This window comes from Triturus cristatus, chromosome 11 (assembly GCF_964204655.1).
Source record: "Triturus cristatus chromosome 11, aTriCri1.1, whole genome shotgun sequence".
NCBI classification, from domain to species: Eukaryota; Metazoa; Chordata; class Amphibia; order Caudata; family Salamandridae; genus Triturus; species Triturus cristatus.
The window spans coordinates 225,375,499-225,394,709 of record NC_140594.1 but is presented as its reverse complement, the minus strand read 5'-3'; the positions used below and the strand labels follow the sequence as shown (position 1 = coordinate 225,394,709).

At 41.8% G+C, this 19,211-nt stretch overlaps 1 protein-coding gene across 7 annotated transcripts in view; it reads left to right on the top strand.

Moving 5' to 3' along the window:
* Positions 1–3,651: 3,651 nt before the first annotated feature.
* The window catches only part of GIT2 (GIT ArfGAP 2), a 668,976-nt gene continuing 653,416 nt past the window's right edge, over positions 3,652–19,211 (top strand). For 5 of the 7 annotated variants that reach the window (XM_085633301.1, XM_085633299.1, XM_085633298.1 and 2 more), the window contains exon 1: positions 3,657–3,788. In XM_085633301.1, the coding sequence (XP_085489427.1) occupies positions 3,737–3,788 (52 nt within the window). In that variant the 5' untranslated portion in view covers positions 3,657–3,736. Of the gene's footprint in view, positions 3,789–19,211 lie in introns of all 7 variants that reach the window. The other 2 variants (XM_085633297.1, XM_085633302.1) reach the window with 2 other exon arrangements.

Here is a 19,211-nt window from a genome sequence, read left to right as displayed (position 1 = left end):
CTTCCTACTCAGGTGCAGCAGGTGTAGTGGCACCAGGGTCCAGAGAGGCCCATTGAAAGCTGACAAGGCTGTGTTTTGCTACCTCAACAGCCGTCAAAGGGGGCCTTTTCCTTTCTGGCACCAGGGCCCATTGCATCCTTGCTACGGCACTACTCCCCTACCCATGCCACGCTCCGTGCCTGCTAGTAATGGGAGCAACCAGCCAGAGCCCCAACCTCCGATAGCAAGCAGAGAGCAAAAAGGTGTCCCTGAGCCCCCTGACAATACCGGGGGGCTTTAAGTGGGATGAAAAAACTGGGGCGGAGGTGGGCTCTCAAAGGGGCAAGGCCTATGTCATTAAGGGCGTGGCTTAAAAAAACAAGCTAAAAACCTGTGCTTAGCATAGTGTGCCGTCTGACTGGTATGTTTCTATTTCTGTCATTGCATCCAGATATATAATACAATAAGTACCAGCAAGCCAGGACTATCGGCTTTGTCAATAGTTATTAGTAGCATAAGATAAATAAGTAACAACTATGGGTTTGTTGTTTATAATATAAATAATTGCTTCAGTTCTGAAATTATGAGTCTATGAAAGACCTACAACGAGTCTCTTCAAGGTTACATCAAAGGCATTGAAGAGTGTTAAGATGTTTTTTTCACCCTGAGGGTGTTGGCAGAAATGGAGAGCCCAATAGGGGCCCGTCTCAGCACCTACTTTTTAGAACTGCGGGTGCTGAGCACCGGCAGGACCCTATCCACTTAAAGCACTGCTGGGGAGCCAGGCACGTGTAGAAAGAGGACAGCTAAGCAATGCATTTGGACCTATTGCATTGCAAATGTTTGTTATATGGAGAGACGAAGGATAGAGGTAAGCCCTGATTGCTGATGCGGCCAGCATAATAGCCAAACGATTCATTGCGCTCTATGTACTAGTGATGAGTGTTTTTGGTTGAGCAGTGAGTGACTTGCAGGTCGCGTGTGAAGAAGAGTAACGGCACAAAGACAATAAGTTCATCTCCTGGTGATCAGTGGGCCATTTAGCCGGTTTCTCCTGACAGCACTCCACAAAGGCAGCCATATTTGATGAAGTGTGCATATCTTGTGTGCTCCGCCTCTTTGGCTAGGTGTTGCGGCGTCTCGGCTTGGTCTAATAATAATTTTCCGTACTCCTAGTCCTAGAGAGAGGTGTGCGGGGATGTGGGTTTAATTATGATAAGATTACGAAGGTATCAGGAGAAACAAACGTTCATGATCTTGGGGTTAGCTGTCGTCTCTCTACCTACAGAGTCCTCAAGAATGTGTTAGGGATTCTGTTATGTTGGGATGGTCTGTTTCCAATCGTTTGGGTTAGCACAAATACTTTCTCGAAGTTAAGGCATGCATTCAATTAAACCGCTTGTACTAATACAGTTGAATACTGGGGACTTGGGGATCGACAATAGGGACCTGGGTGTCACACAACAGGGGTTCATGTGGTTAATCTACCGAAACTGAATTAAATCGGGGTCATCCGGTATCTCTGCCCTTGTGGGAAAATCTCATTGATTACCAACTACCATGTATGTTGTAGGCTTATTTATAAAGCGTATATGATTGATGTCCTGGCCCCGAAGTGCTGTGCGCATGGGCAGCAGGCTCTTCAGTATAGCTGGCATGGTTTTAAATTGTATTGTTAATGGGAGTGGCCAATGGTGTAAACAATTCTGTCATGCTTAAAAAAAAAAACACAGTACTGTTTCATTGGGTTGAGCTCCTCTTAGCCGTGTTGCTACAATTTATTAATTGTAATGCTCATTGTTAATCGGCTCCTTGTGGAGGCCATTCATAATTCGGTAGGGGAGAGACGGCTTTATAATGCTTCCTGAATTCCAGTTAGTCTGTAGTGTTTATCTTTGCTACTGGGAAGCTGGAACTAAGTGATCTGGTTTGTAGAGAGGAGGAACACATTGACAACTATTTTGATCCAGGGTGCTGCCAGAGTTCAGGGAGTTTATATATATTAGTTTTACTGCCAACAGGTCTCGCCAATGCCCTAGCTATCTTTCCTCACTTACTGCACTATTTCCTACTTATACAGGCCACTTACCGAGTTCTGTCTGCTATTGAAATACAAAATGGCAGACCCTCGCTGAAATGTCTGTCGCTATCCAAACGCGTCTCCAATGTAGGCCCCCTGCAGCTTTAGGGCATCATATTGTACACTTTCAGACACCGCTTATATGCGCCCAGCACCGTGTATTCAAACGCTCCATTTTTATCCGCGTGGCATCATATTTTCGTCTTTGATTCCCCCCCCATCACGCTAAACGTGAATGAATGAACTTCATTTTAGGTGTGCAGAAAAATAAATCTGACTGCTATCATTGTGCTTAGGACTTGACTTTCAACTCTCGTATTAAGCAGTTCTTCCTACACCTAAAACTAACATGCAGATCAGGGCTTAAGCTCAATTGACTGCTGCTAGATTATTTCCATGGCTTTTTACGGTAGCAAAGTCTGCATGCCTCCTTGTTATCTAAACATTTATATTGTATCGTCAGTCTTGTCCAGAATGTTCTTTAATTTGCTAGTAAGGCTTCGTGGTCGAAAACCTTGATCATTCCTTCAAATTTAAATCGATAGCCTCCACTATTGGATCTTTAATTGATTATTCAATCAGGGGTAGGGGGGCCATTGGTCTGACAATCATTCCTAAACTGACTACTGGGGCCAGTTCAGGCACGTGAATCTGAAATTTACCAGCACTCCAATTTTGTTTTCTGGACCTTCCCTGAGAACTACATCAATTCTTTTTTTTGTTGTACATCGTGCTGGAGAATTCTAGCTACAGATGAGTTCTTATTTTTCTGGACTATTCCCAAAGGGGACCTTATTTGGTGTTCTTGGACTTCATTTTTCCCATACGAAGTGTGATCTTTTTGTCAAGAAATGGGGTCTGCCTACAGCACTCAAGAAAACAAGCATTGAAAATGCAATAGGTCTCGCTTTTGATTAAGTTTTAAAGACATTTGCTTTGCTAATGGTATTATATAGCAAAGCACATGGCTTTAACTTAATAAAAGGCGAGACCTATTGCATTTTTAATGCTTGTTCTGCTAGTTTCTTCCCTCTCCCGCCGTTTCCTCAAGATCTGGCTTTACGAGGGAGACGTCGTGCCCCAGCGCCCAGATACCCCCACGAATGATACGGACACGCTCTACAAATGCGGACTGATTGGAATTTGGATACCAAAGTTGTTAATTACTTTAGAACACTGCATTAGCGAGTAGGCAAGACTTATTCCAGGAGGTGGTAAAGGGATCAGAAACCAAAAAATGAATACAATTCAAAACCGATAATCCCAGTTTTCGCCCGAGTTAAATCCCCAAACACGGTGTGTCGTGGGAAACTATAGTGGAAAGTTGACCGCTCTAGGACAAACACTGGAAAGAAGAAGCAGGAACTCGGCTGGATATCCATGAGTACAAAGTAGTTAGATGCGTGGAGTGGACCCGCAGTGTGTGATCACAGACAGTCAATCACAAACCTCCCTGTCGTAGTGTCGTTCACTCTCTCTGCGATACCAACTTCTTAAAACGCTCACAGTAAGTAGAGCAGGCTGCAAACTTCACCTTCTAAAGCTGGAGCATGCGCACGTATGGGCCGTCTGACGTCATCACGTCACGCGTTGCGTCACAGTTCTCCCTTCCTCTCTTTGGTACTGGTTGCAACCATAAGTGATTCCAGCTATAGACAAACCTAGAGCTGGATAGCCATGTCCAAGAGGGTGAGGAGCAGCGAGGTGTGCGCGGACTGCAGCGTCCAGGGTGAGGAGCGGCGGGGGTGTGGCTGGGTGTTATAGGGTGATTGCGCCAGGCATGGATAAGTGACAATGACGGGGACTGCGACATGAGAGTCTGTGCTGTGACAGTCAAGAGACTGCAGCCGACTGTGACGGGCATTGAACAGTTATTCGTATTGGGGGTTGTGACATTCAGTTAGGTTAGCAGAGGCTCTGCATTTGTGACGGTTTAGGGGTGTGTGACAGGAGCAGCTGTGGCAAGTATGGTTGTTTGAAATGTTGGGAGGACTTCAGTAAGCATTGTACTCTTTCTTGGCCGGGGAGAAGAGGCAATAATACACTGTTAGTTGTGACACACAGCACACCGTTAACAGGCAAACAGGAAGCCGATTAGTTGTGACAGTAGGTGGAGGGTTAAAACTAAAGCCATAACACAGAGGGTTACTCTAGGTCTTGCTCCAAAGTTCTGGCTATGGAAGGGTCACGAATGGATGCCATGAATCTGAGCAGTCAAAAATCAACAAAGCATTTTAGAAGATGTACTGCTTTAAACTATGTGTCTAAGGAGCAACAGTTATGTACCTTTAATAACGCTGATTCTAATAATGTCCTATTTCGTCTCCGGCCAGAGTGGTGTCTCAACTTTAACCACAATGTCAAAGCGCCATAATGAAATATTGAGCATGGCCAAGATTCTATCTACACAGACGTCAGTGGGAATGCTGTATGGGTGCATGCCACTGCCCACGTGGCATACGTCCAGGCTTATCCCAGCGGGTCCTGGGAGACATGCGCGGTCCCTAGTACTACTTGCAGCACAGCCTAGCCGGCGATCAGTGTGTTCAGGTTAATTTGGGCCGGGGCCATGTCTGAAGTGTATGCAGTGACTGTGGGGTTGAGGTGTTACCACAGTTAACCATTAATGGGGAAAACATTGTGTTTTCGTTTTTAAATCGTTTTGTGTAGTCTTTTCAGAAGTGGTTTAAAAACCTATATTTCGCAGAAATAAGGATGTACCCAAGAATTATTTATTTTCCATAACTATTGTAAATTAATTTTCCCCTGTCAATGACCGATGTCAACAAACGTGAATGCTGTACATTAGTGGAATATACTACAACACATTACATTATTATATAATACTGTTTCTACAGCATGTTACACTATTGAAAAAGAAATATAAAAATTCACAACATATACCATGTTATGGAGTGATTGATGTAAATCATGCCACAAACATTATGTAAAAATATATAAAATTTTCTCTCAAATTCAAAATAGTGTATTTAGCTAACGGAAGTGTTTCAATGAGAGTTATTTATTAAAAGTGATAGTTTGTAAACCTGAAATGATAACCCCCACCCTGACGACAATGCCATTAGTGAACTAACAGGCGAGCTAGATTCTTATTGGAGCAATGTTACATTATTTTAAAATAAGCGCAAGGATTTTGTAGAGTTTCACCCTTTACTCATTTATTTAAAGTGCTCTCATGTGTGAAAACGAAAACAATGGAGGCGCTGTGAAGTAAAATATTATCCTAGGACCAGACAGTTTGAGCTAGGCAGCCAGGATTGATCACAGGGTTTTTTGTTAAACATTCTGCATTTCAGTCATTAGATGGGTATCATTTTCTGTTGTCTTCTGTCTTGCATCAAAATTTAGTTCTTTGTCTTCATTTCTTGGTGCATGAGGTTAGAGAGCACAATGTCCAAGAAGACCTGAGCTTGGCCCTGGCCTGAGCTTTCAGTGGCTTGCCCACCTCTGGTTTTTTATGCATATGAAGCTTGGTGGAAATTTGTCAAGGGGTCTATTGTTTAAATAATCATTTGTATGCCATTTAAGCTAGATCACTAACCTCACATGGTTTCTTTATTGAGTACATGAAAGCACACATTTCTCAAAACTTTTTACATCAAATTTCACCTAACTTGACATGTAATCTACTTGTCACACATGTATATTAGTAGATTGTAAAAATGGACTGTACAATTTGAGAAAAGCACTTTAAGCATGATTAATATTTACTGTTAGCACGGGTGTTAACAAAAATACCCAGTTCATATTTAATAACTATCTACATCCTAAAGACATGTTGAACACAGTACTGTAGAAGCCATTAGCAATGTAAGCTCTACCAGCTTAGTTACTGTTCGGTCAGAATAAAATGCAAGTGCGAAGTTCAAATGTCAGGAGTGCATGGATCTGAGACAATATTAATGTAGATTTGGACAAAGAATGGTAGATTCATTCCAATAGTTGTGCATTTGAGTCTACGATTATACAATTGCACCTAAGATTGTATGTTTGACCAATGAATGCACAGTCTCTTTAAGAGTTGTTATTCATATAGTATGTTTGCAAGATCACATTTTTAGAAGCCAACTAGGAAACCAAGTTTCAGCTAGAAAAACAAATTTGTCAATGGGCTCTACTGAATTAATGTATAGAGAATCATTAAATAGATACATATGTACTTGTGTTTGAAATGGCACTTCCAAAAGCATATAGTTCATTTAGCTGACTCAGTGACGCCAATATTATCAACCTCAGGATTATAAAATGCCCCTTTTAACTTTCAAACCTATGTCCTGGAGGTTACAAATGGATCCCTGTCTAAGATGATACAGTGGCACATCTACTTGCCTGTTTATTATTAACAATCTTAGTGCACATCTCCCCAAAATGCTCTCTGAATCAGCAAGCGATCTGCCTAGACGATCAAAAAAAGGCCTGAACAGGTCCCTTCATATGTGACTCATTGTCTTCCTTGTGTTATCCCACAAGGGAAACCTCAGACACTTTTCTATGGTTCTAAAGCTGTTCAATCCCATCCTTAACATTCAGATTCAAGTGACTGCACACAGCTGAAAATTATCTTGTGACTCATTGGCTTCTTTGTGACAACTGGATCCTCTCCTTCTCAAGTTCTCATAGTGATTGCCAAGCTTTTTCAACTTGTCATCCTTGTTGATTTTACCTCTAACCTACCATCCATTAATGCCATCTATGCTGTCCAGTCTCTTGTAGAGTCAATCCAAGATGCCATTTGCATCTACCCCCCCCCCGTTCTTACTGAGAGGATAATTGCTTCACTCCCTGTAGCTTTCCCAGTTCAAGTGTCTCATTACGGTGACAGTGTTGAGAATGGTAGTAATCCTCTAACTGCACTGGGTCCTTCCCTGTGTTTTTTTGTTGTTGCAGATTCTGCCATTTGTCTCCTCACAATAGATGCGTTGTGTGATATTACAACCATTTGCAATGGGTTCCGTTTGGTGTCACAGTCTGTAACTCTTTACATGTCAATCTTTGGTGGCCATGGCACTGGACTGACCATCTCTGGACGAGCTGAATCAGTCATGGAAGCATCTTCATTTCAATCTCTACCTGCTAGGTACAGGGACTTGCTGGCAGGTTCTTTCTTGCCTGCTTTTAACTTCTCTGAACCTCAAACAGGTAGCCACAAAAACCTTGCACGTTGCCTACTACTGTAAGGAGTGGAAAAGCTACTCCTCTGTCAGGTTACATTCAACTCTTTGGAAATTGAATCTAGTAGGTCCCGCTCAAATGATAAAACACTCTCAAAGCCAGTACAGCGGACAAACTGCTACCCACAAACAGGAGGAGACGTCTCATGAGGGCTGTATTGTGTTAACTCAAATGTTGGATATGTGTCCCGTTTATTCTCAGCATTGGTGTCAAACACGGGCACTAGAAGGTTGAACTGAATTCTGGGACAAAGCAACACTTACTGATGCCCGCAACATCCTCAACTGTTTGGGAACGTGAGAGCATCTGTAGATATCTGAACCATGAACTAATTCTAATGTGAGAATAACTGGATATACAGCCTCTCAGGAAGTAGGAAGTGCTTCCATTATGATGTCTTTTGTACCAAAAAGGTTAAAAATGTATCTGAGGTATATCATTTTGATTGAACTATACAACATCAAGACACACTATGGCCATTCACTGTGGACAGGTCTACATGTTTTATTGCCAAATAATTTGGGGTAATTCTATCAGAAGAGGAGCTCAAACCTAATCGAAAAGTGTCTCCCAATGCTACACCTGCAAAATTAAATGATTGTTTATGTCAAACCTCACCCAGCAATAAAAACCAATCCTAAATGTGAATTAAAGAGTAATCTATAAGTGAAAAAATACCTGGACTCCAAAGACGAAGGTACATCAGGTCAAACGAAAACTTGCAAAATGTGTGCTAAGTGGCAGAAATTCACGTTTATGTCCACTAGTGTTCCTTCTTTCGTTCCATGAACAAGATGTCTTCAAGACAGGGAGTAACCTGAGTGGGGGAGGAGCTTGAGTCACTTACTGATATCTTGAAACAGGGTCTTCCCCCAAGCACCAAGCTAGCTCTCAGCAGAATTGTCTTCGATTCACCCCTTTAGCGCTATTCCCTCTCCTAGGAGCCTTTCTTAAACTACCACTCATCAGTTGTACAGACACCCACTTTGTGTATTGTGGAGAGAACCCTCTTCTTTGCAGGCCCTTGGTCACACCCCAGAACTTTCTTTACTTGGTCCGCTATCAGTATGCAACATATTTTTAGTTCACTTCTTTTGTTTAATTTTCGTTTAGGACCTCCTCTTTAGATTTGCCTCAGAGCACTTAAAATATAATAAACCGTTATTACGTTTTGTGTTCTATTGTGATACACATTTTCATTTAACTTTTCTTGGGAAAGCAACATTCTTTTAAGATTGATTGTGCCATATATACCTGGCCTCGTCTCTTAATGACATTGTGATGAAAGCTTGCAGTATATGCTTTTTTAATTGTAATGGTAGTGTGATAGGGTAGCTCTATTTATCCTCTGTGGTTGTGGAGGCAACTTTAATTCATTCTCAATACCTACCCATCAAATACTATAAATTGTCTATTCCGTTGCTGGTTATCATGAATGTGACACATTTTAGGATCGGCCCTAGTTATGTGTCAGCAGAAACGGGGCACAAAGGTTTTAACAGGGCACTGTGTCAAGATATCTGGCGAAACAGGCCATAAGTGGCAGGTTGTTGAGCTGCATAAGTGGATGCAATAAGGCAAGGAAGCTTAAAAAAAAAACACCTGTCACGGGTAAAGGCCAGGTGGCGGGTCGGAGGCAAAACTTTGTGGCCAAGCGAATCTGGGGATTTCTCTGGCCACAGCCGGGGAATAGAGATGTGGTAGAAGCCATAATGTCAAAATGGCGTGACTGTCGTGGTGTAAAATAGCCACTGGGAGAGCGTGAGGGCTGCACAATACTAATAAGGGTGTTAAATATTGGGGTAGTGTTTGTAGTGCATAATATTATAGAATTGAACAAATGGAGCCAAACCGTACAATGTCGGGGTTTTACAACAAGATTGATTAAAAGTTGCAGTCCTAGTGAGGGAGAGGTAGTTGTTGAACATTGGACCATTGCCAACCCAAGCTATATAAGTCATTATGAAGTTGTTGGTGATGTAAACAAATGTGACATACACGTTTTAAAACACTGTTTTTCATCACACCCTAGATTTGAGTTTAATCTGTTAAACAGGCACTGTATCTTGAAATGCAGAATGTATAAGAGGTAAATAAGAAGCCTTGCAGTGAAGCATCTGAATTATCAGTACTTCATAAGTCTGAACAAATTCTTATCGAGTGTTTATATCTATATTATCTTTACACGCAAGCTTTTTTTACCTTTGATCAGAAGTAAATCTATAATGGTAGATATTGTGAAGTTGGAAGACTTTTTAAAAAATGTAAATATGTGTTGTTCTGTGGGATGCAGTGTGCTGGGGTCTTTTGCCGCAATTCACTGGAGGGATTCCAGTTCCCATACCCCACTGGCCATAGTAGAGGAGCCTGATTGCTGCCGCCTCCAGTTGCTAAAGACACACTAAAAAGCATCTTGAGGACTCATGCGACGTATGGTGCTGGTGTCTTTTGCCGCAATTCACTAGAGGGACTCCACTTCCCACCCACCACTGGCCTGAGAGGCGGGGCCTAAGTTCGTACCACCTCCCATTGCCGTGCTACACAGGGCATTGAGAACTCCTGTGGCGCGAGACGCACTCGGCCGAAGCCTGGGCCAAGGGCGGGCCCGTCCACACCCGGAGGAGGCTGGGCTAGGCCACCCCACTAACGCCTCTCATACCCCAAGGTCCTGTTGTTCGCTGCCTAGTTTTCCCTGTTCATACCATCATCCGTCTACTTGTTTTTAAGTTGTCTGAAAGGACCTGGCTGACACTTGACTTTTCGCAATAGAGCTATAAAAACACAAGAAAACCCAAAAATCTGCTGGGATAACTGTGTCCTAGATAGGATAGACAATGTATTGTCCTGAGTGTGAGCAGATTTTAGTTCCTGCCCAGACTCCACCTCACCATAGTTCCCTCAGTTCCCCCTTCTAACAAAGTCGTGCAGAACCAGAAGAGGATCCCTGAGATGCGCACCAGATCTAGGAAGCAGGGCCAGGAACCCATTACTGCTGCTCAAATTGCTTAATGTTTACCACCCCCTACCGCCCTTTCTGTTTCCCGGACTCTAGTTTCTCCTGACTGTGCCTTTTCCCTGCAGCAATCTCTTTTTCTCCTTTGTCTGAAACATCAGTCGAGCAGGCCACTGACTCTGCTTTTGATAGTAATATATTTGTGCGATTCCCTGTGGAGCCCGATGTGTCTGACACCCTTACTTCGAATGAGGCTGTTCTCATTTCCCTTATACAAGAAATTAAGGAGGAGGTGGGACTACTAAAATCATTGGTTCCTTTGACCACCACTGTGAACCAGTTGCTAGCCTTCAGTAAGGTCTCTGCAGAAATATCTTCCCAACTTCTGTCCACATCTTCCAGAAGGCTCCCAGTTGTTCCATCTCCATCAGAGGCAGCCCCCACCAACTTGGGGCCACGGCCCCCGGCTGTGTACAAGCTCCCTCGCCTTAGGCCCAAGGCACTAAGGGCTGCCCCCCACCTAAATATGCAGAGCACCATGACTCCCAGTGCACAGCCATCGTGTTATAATGATAACTCCACCAAATATGCAAGTACTCAGGCCCACAGGGAAGCACGTCGCAGAATTCCACAAACCACCACCTTTTTAAGCATGAGTAGATATATGCCTCTCGGCTCCATTGTGATGACAAACGTCCCCAAGTTGAGCTCTCACACCACTGACAAAGGGGAAGATTCTCTTAAAAATTAAGCGATTTACTGGATTTGGTACATCGGGGGCTGCTGCTCAGCCATCAGTGATGATATAATTAGCGACAAAAGACTAGGTAGCTCCAATCCTAAATTTGATAAGATAGAACTGTCAAGTCAAAAAGTAAAGTTTATTTAGACCATTGGTCCTTTTAAACAACATAAAAATGTGACTTTTTGTTTAAACATTCTAAAACATTAGATATTCATCAACCAACATCGTTACAGAAGCCTGATTTCCATGTACTTCCTCTCAATTATACACACTACTCCATGCATAAGTCCTAAACACACCTGTATATAAACATAAATAATTTTAAGAGCAGTAAAATTCCTATTCTAACAAGTTTATAAAATGTTATTAACCAGTAAAAGATTTCCTATAATCCCTATCCATCATAATTTCTAATCTACCTTACAGCTGACTATTTCCTATTCCATAAAAAAACTTTTTACAGCCTTCATGTACTTCGCAATGGCTATTGTAATTTCGAGGTTTGGCATATCTGTGAGGAGTTCAATTGCTTGTGTGCGCAACCTCGTACCATATTTTAAAAAGATAGGGCGTAAAAACGGTTTCCGTGGGCTAACAATTTAGGCAGTCCATCAGGATTTGTAAACTATCGTATTTTGTGTCCAACCAGCATGTGCAATTACCATAGTTTCGCCTCGGTTCAGGTCTTATTCTACCATTTAACATAGCAGGATTAATGCTAATTCTCAGCCTTAGTATTTCCAATCTGAGCCATTGTTTAGGTAGAATATCCAAATAGGGGTACCAATTATCTTTCACCCAACTATTTCTCATACATTTCACGGAATCTTTCTTTCTCAGGTACTCCATGTCTTCTAGCCTAGACCATCCCTTCCCTATTGTTCTGAGTTTGCTCTTTGTCCCTTTTATTTGAAGAGTCTGTTGATCAATTCTTTCATCTAATTTTTCACAAATAGTGTACAATTTCTTACTGACCTCTTTGGCTCATTTTAGGTCACTATGCTGAATCTCATTCTTACACCATTGTGACACTTTTCTCTTCTCCTGTCCCCAACCTTTTCCAAAAACATAATAGGACCACTTGACCTGAGCATTCCATGAGGTCATGCCCATCTCCAGTCTAATTGCCTGAATCCTAGATGAGCCCGGCAATGACATTAGAGATTTTATGCATTTTCCTTCCTTGATATCCCAGGTACTTTTTCCACCCAAGCAGAGAATTTCTGCTCCATTCATTAGTTGTGGGGGTATCATAGCACTGAAGGCCTTTATCAATGGTCTGTGGGACATGTCACCAAAGCTGCGATTTCATTTTTTCAGCTCACAAACAGACGTGTGAGCTTTTGCTTTCTGTGCCTAGAACTGACTTTTTGCAATATGGAATTGGCTAACAATTTGGTTGCCCTTGACGCTAGGACGTGTCCGCCGAGTCATTCTAACATCCAATTAAATATTCCAGGTCAGCCCACTATACTGACACGCTCCCCAGCTTGGCAACATATAGTTGTCCTTCATCCCTCAGCGAGATTGATTAACTCAGGAGGTTAAATAGCATTTGACTTAACTTGAAACAGCCTCTGACATCAAACCCTAGCTAGCTCCACATGCCAGAGGTCAGCAGTGAGTCAGTTGCTCAAATTTTTTCTAAGCCAGCCCCCTAATGCCTCTTCTTATTTCTAACTTAAATTGCGTGATCACTAACGCACTCAACATTTCTACACTTTCTTGTCTTCTCTCAACCTCATAACAGTAGTACTTTCCTGCAACCAGTATTCTCCACCCTAGCACTTCCAGAGAGGTATCTATAAACCCTGTGCCCAACAAGATGTCGCTCATGTCGTGGAACGTGGCTGGACTTGAGTCTAAGCTAGTTTTGCCCAACTGGAACACTCTTGTCAAAGACCACGATGTCTGTAGATTCCAAGAGACGTGGTTTCTGGAACCAAGTTATAGGCCTGGCTATCTTAACTTTTTTTATTCCTACAATCCCTAGCCAGAGTGGTAGAACCTCTGGTGGCCTAGTCACCTGGGGTAAAAGTCTCGCAAATGTCAGATTTGTCAAGTTTGCATTGCCTCGTCCTTAGTAGTAAGTCCAAGCCCAGGGTAATCATTTGTAACATTTTATGGGAGAGGGACTAGAGGTGGGCCGGCATTACTCACCCTCCAAGTTCTAGAAAGTTATCTTGATCAGTGCCTCGATAAACAGCAACTTATACTGGGGAGCAATTTCAACACCACATTTGAGCCCCTCATCATGATCATCTAACGAAAATCGAGGATGCTGCCTGGACCATTCCCCTCTTGGATATTCTGCCAATCCACAGATGGTCACAAGACAGTCTCCAATAGAACGCCCTAATGATTGAGTTTGGGCTTAAGGCTGTTAAAGGCTGCACAATATTGGCTTTAACAGGGGCCCACACATTCTACAAACGTCTTCATACTAGCAGAATCAATTTATATTTCAGTTGATCTAAGGCTGTGGCAGTTTATTATGGATATGAGCGTATTCGAGAGGACTAAAAGTGGCAATAATACACTCCCCCTGTTTATACAGGCTTTTTACACAACTATCTCTCCTGCTCCTGGTCCATCTCTTCTTAGCAGGGATATTGCACTGACCTCCGGCAAGTGTCATTTAAAGAAGAGTCAAATGGCAAACCGCCTAAACATTCTATCTACCCTCATTGCCAACCTTAATGACATCATGGCGGGAATAGAAGCCGGACACTCCGACACCCCCTACCGATTGATCCATACTCAGAGCCTTTTTCGATTATATATCAGGGCTCGTCACTGTCCCGGTCACCACAAAAAGGCGTGGTACTCCAAAGATCTGTTTGTGGTTTAATAAAGAGTGACTAAAGCTCCAACATTCCTTAGTTAGAGCCATTAAAATCAGAGATGTGCCCCGCATCTCCTTGGCTAAGAAATTTTACAAAATGGCCATTATTCTTTCTAATAAAAACTGGGACGATCCGAGGTGGAGCACTCTCAACGATGCCTGTGTAGACAGAGACTTCACTTAATTCTGGCATTTTGGACCTGCAATGGTGGTTCGGTCACATCGGAACCTGCAAACAGCATTGCTCCCTCTGTTTGGGCTGATTATTTTAGCAATGTATACTCTGATGTTTCCCTAATTACTCCGAATGACACCACTCTGGTCCTACTTCGTTCCTTCCCTTCCACTCTTTTGTTTGATATCTTGGATGTGGTTCAATCTTTTCAGCTGCAGTAAGGACAAGTGCTGCAGGGCCGGATGGCATTCCGGCTGTTGTTTTTCTATCTGATGTGGAGGTCTGGCCTCACTATATTCTAATTATTGCCGGTGCTATTGCTGCAGGGGCTCCCATTCCTGAGTCACGGAAAGGTGCCATTGTAATACCTATCCACTAAAAACGTGACCGGTCTCAACCAAACAATCATAGACCTATTAGTTTAATCAAATGCATTCAAAAGTCTTCTGTCGCTTCATGCTTGCTAAAATCCAGGACTGGATGCTCGAGATGGACATCCTTAATCCCTTCCAAGTGGGCTTCCAGATGAAAGTCTCCACCATAGATCAGGTCTTTTGTTTTCTCTTGATCTACTGGCGTATTGTTATTATCGGCAAGGGCAACCTCTATGTTGATCTTCGATCTGGTCTGACATCCTGCTCTCTGGCAGGCTTTACTGACATGAAAATGCCCCTGAACATTTTGTCACTCATAATACATCTTCACATGGTAATTTGACCAACATGATCCCACGGGCTGCATACTGCCCCCCCTTTTCTCCTTGTATATAAATGACATTGTTCCATTTTGAGCTCCGGTTGAAGCTGATGCTACCTCGTTGGGCCAAATTAAAACCCTTATTCTTTTATTTGCTGATGCCACATTATTGATCTCTAAGACACTGAGCGGGCTCAGAAACTCCTGCAACGCTTTGAGTTCTGCCTTGCTCAGGGTCTGGAGATAAACACCACCAAAGCAAAACTAATGTTCATCCGCCATAATTCCTTTCTAGAAGAGTATAGTTCTGGGGAGGGTACCACTTGAGACGGTGGTTTCTTTTATATACTTGGGTGTCTTGTTTAGTGGCTGCATGTCCTGAAAACCCAATGTTAATAAAGCGGACCCAAAGCTTAAACAAATAACAGGGAGAATACTTAAGAATATTGTGCATCCCATAACTAATATATTCCACCTGCACTTTGCTTCTATGATGCCAAGGCTTTGGGTTCAGTCATCTATGGGGGGAGCTTCTCCAACATAGAGATATCAACTAGTGCTGAAAAGAGTTGTCCGTGTAAACTTGCCCCCGAACCCCTGGCACCCATTTGTACCCGCTCTTTTTGAACATGGGAGTAAAACGTCTTACCAGCAAAACCAGGCTACGCCTCCTGTTGTATGGGAGGTGTTTGTGGCCTACCCCATAACTTGCCCATTATGGCACAGTCCTCCAGGACATAATGGAAGCCTACTAATTTTCCAAAGTTCCTTGACTCATGAACATAAAAGAGTTTCTTTATGCCTTTGGGCTGTCTGACCTTTGGGACCATCCTGCTACCACCTGCTTTCTGTCAGAAATTCATTGAGGCTGCTCCTTTGGGCATTTCTGTCAAATTCATTGAGGCTGCGCCTTTGGGCAGCCACAGTGACCAATGACTACAGGATGGCAGCTTTTTCCAAGCTGGCCAACAATTTCCTTGATTTTAAGCTGTTGAGTGGATATGAGTCTTACAGGGATCAGGTGACTGTCTTCTTAGAAAGGAAGTTATACTTCCAGTTTAGAGAGGGTGCCCTCCCGCTGAGAGCTTTTACCTCAAAGTGGTCTTGTGGGGCCTCTGATCTATATCTTGCATGTGCTTCAGGGAAGAGTGTCTCTCACGTCCTCTTTGACTGGCCACTTTATGACTGTCCCAGCAGAACTTGACTAGCTCTCATTTGCAGACACTTAGATGAACGTAGTCACTCCGTGGCTCTTCGTATCCTGAGATCGGAATGCAGTCTAACTTTTGCCATCCCAGTAGCCACGTTTTTGGGCGCCATGTGGATACTTCGTAGAAAGGCGCCCCCTCCCCTCTTGATGTTGACTATTGTGTCTTATTTCTGCTTTCTTCAGTTGTATGCCAGCAACACTAATCGGAGTCCTTGTACCATTTTTGCATCCTGTATATGCTAGTTGATATTTACATTTTTTACTTTATTAATTTTGGCATCTATTTATACGAATTTTGAATTCTTCAAACTGAAATGTACTTTTTAATCAATTTATTATGTATTTTTATCTGCATTTGCTTATGGTCCTGGAAGCCGAAATAAGCTTTAATTTGTTTAAAAGGCACTGCATCTTGAAATGCAAAATGTATTAATGGGACATAAAAAGCCTCGCAGCGAAGCATCTGAATGATCAGTACTTCATAAAGTGTGAGCAAATGCTTATGGAGTGTTTATATTTTTATTATCTTTACACACAAGCTCTTTTCCCTCTGATCAGAGTAAATCTATAATGGTAGAAATTGTGAAGTTGGAAGACTTTTTAAAATGTCAATTGGTCTTGTTCTCAGTTTAGGGAAGAGGAGCTGTTGACCTCTTTTCATTGGCTTGCAGTGTGGTCACAAATGTCTGACTTTTGAGTGGCTGAATAATTCAGTGAATCAGCCTGTACGGTCTTCCTTTTGCTTGTTTTTTTGCCAATAGTATAGTACCTAGTCTGCTAAGTTTAGAGTACTGCTTCCATTGCCCACTTCCAAAAGTTGTTAGTGGCATCTTGTATAGGTTACTGACCCGCTTTAAGACATTTACATCTCAAATGTCACGTTTTCTAGAAAGAAAACGATCAAAAATCCCAGACAAGTCCTAACCTCCCTAAAAACAGCTTTCAGAAGTTTTCATGACCTTCAAACTCGGCTCGACTAGGATTTTATTATTTTGTTACGTATTTGAACCTTGGTGTTCAATTTTAGCACTTGTGTGCCATTCAATTTTTTTTTACTATACATGCACTTGTTTTCATTTTGCCTAAGTGTTAAATAGTTGCATCAAAATGATTGTTACTCTTCAAATGGAAAAAACATAGCAGAAAAAAATGTGTTTTTGGCATAACAATCAGCAAAACTAAACATCCAGTTAAAATATGATTATACTCTCTAGTTACAACGTTTTATATTTGCTTCCTCTTTTTTGAAATGTTATCATGTACAGAATTGCTTCGTAGCATATTCAGAGGTGATCGCGGATGTTCTGCTGACAAAAAAGAGAAGAAGATAGACCTGCGGTGAAATACCAGTTCAGTTTGTGAAATGGCACTTCCTGCTATTGCGAGTTTACTATTTTTTACATCGACACATATTCCATAACTTATATGCGTGTTATTCCTTGCAATTTGGTTCCTAAGGTTTAGTGCGTTCAGGCAAAGGATGACAAATAATGTAAAGTCTGAGCTCCAAAGATGGCTTAGTTAATTAAAAATAATTCAGTCCTTTAAAAAAATTATTCTGTTTAGTGCAAAAATAACCCTTTGTTTTGTCATGATTATTCATCTTCACAACCATTTGCCCACGTTTTCTTACAGTTTCTTCCTTCCAGTATTCTTGTTTCAAAAGTAGAACACAGTTTGATTTTGGAACTGATTAAAAAAAACAATTCACATTTTCTCTACCACAACAGGAAGTGAACTGTGGAAGCTAAGCAAAACGTACGTCGACCTTATGTTATGTGTTTCTGGCATGTGTTTGAGAATTGTAAAAAAATACTGGTTTAATTGGGCAGTGCATGCTGTTTACCAAAACTGAAACATATATTTTTAAAGAAAATGGTATCTCTGCAAGAGGTACTTCTCATAAACCTGGACGGTTTGTTTCTTTAACCAAAGGCACTTTCAGTTGTTAGCACAACATCAAACATGTCTCTGTGCTAATTACATTTCTGTTGAAAGTTGTCTGCCTACTCAGTCAATGTTCCTTTAAGGCATTGTTCCTCTTGATAGTGATTAGTGTATTTTAATTTAACATGGGAAAATTGTTATTGTTTGCAGTTTTATATGGCTTGTTTTGTGTAGAACCTTTTAATAAATAGACATACAAAATAAACTTCAGTTGGAAAGTGAGAGAACGGCTTTTAACATTGGTTTCGAACCAATTAGTTGAAAGTTGAATTAAATGGAAACAAAAGTTTCTTAAACCTTATTTGCAGGTAAGTGTTTAATGTTTGTCATTGTTTTTTAAGCTAAACAGCACACTTGTAGGCAGGACTTAAAGGAGATCAGGTCCTTATATTTGGAACAGAAAGAATATGCCTATCACTAAGTTTTTATGTCAGTAACTCTTGTGATGTCGAAACATAGTGGAAACAGACTGTCTTCCCTGTAGGCTAGGATATTTGGATTATCATCATTAGACGTTTCTGCCTTATGCTGCTTTTAAATTGTAACAAAAGACTTTTTCAGATATATAGCTGTGACTGGCGAGTGATCTCTCTGTACTTGTGTCGTATTGCATCTGTGTTCCTGTTGCTGCAAGGAAGTCTTAACTGCTTGAAATGGTTGTATTTTAGAGATTAAGGATTCAAATAGTAATGCCTGGTATCTAGTTTGAGCAATGCAGCAGTTATCAAGAGGCTGGAACACCAGTAGTAAACAAAGAGAGCTAAACCATTCAATATCAGGGAGTCCAATAAAGAGCAAGTTTACAGTTTTGAAAATGTGTAAAGAAGAGCAGAATTTTTTTTGTTGATTTGGCAGAAGGAACATTTCCAACATTTAGCCTTGGTCACTTTAGGCAAGTGTCTAGCCTGGTGATTTTCTTGATGGTCCATTCTTTAAGGTTCATTTGTACATCGTCATTATGGTGGTTTCAGATGCCAGTATTCTCTAGGTTTAGGCTTGGACTCCATGTATATGTTGAAGAGAGCCATTGCTGAGATTTTACCCTGGGAAGGAACACCCCATGGCACTGTGATTGTTATACAGGTGTAAATCTACCATTTACATCACTTTCAGTCTGCTGGTGATAAAAGATAAAGAGCTTGGAACAAGACTTCTAAAACCCATGTGTTGCTACAGTTATAATCCATGTGCTGTGGTCAACTTAATCAAAGCTGCTGATAAATATTGGCTACCAGTATGATGCATGCCATAAACTAGTACAGAATTCAGCCAAGTTGTCGGCTAGTATACGTTACTTGGAGTTGAAGTCTCTCAACTGATTGCCTCCCATATCTTGCTATTTGGCTTTTATGACCTACATTTCACAGAGATTCACTGTCACTGGCCTC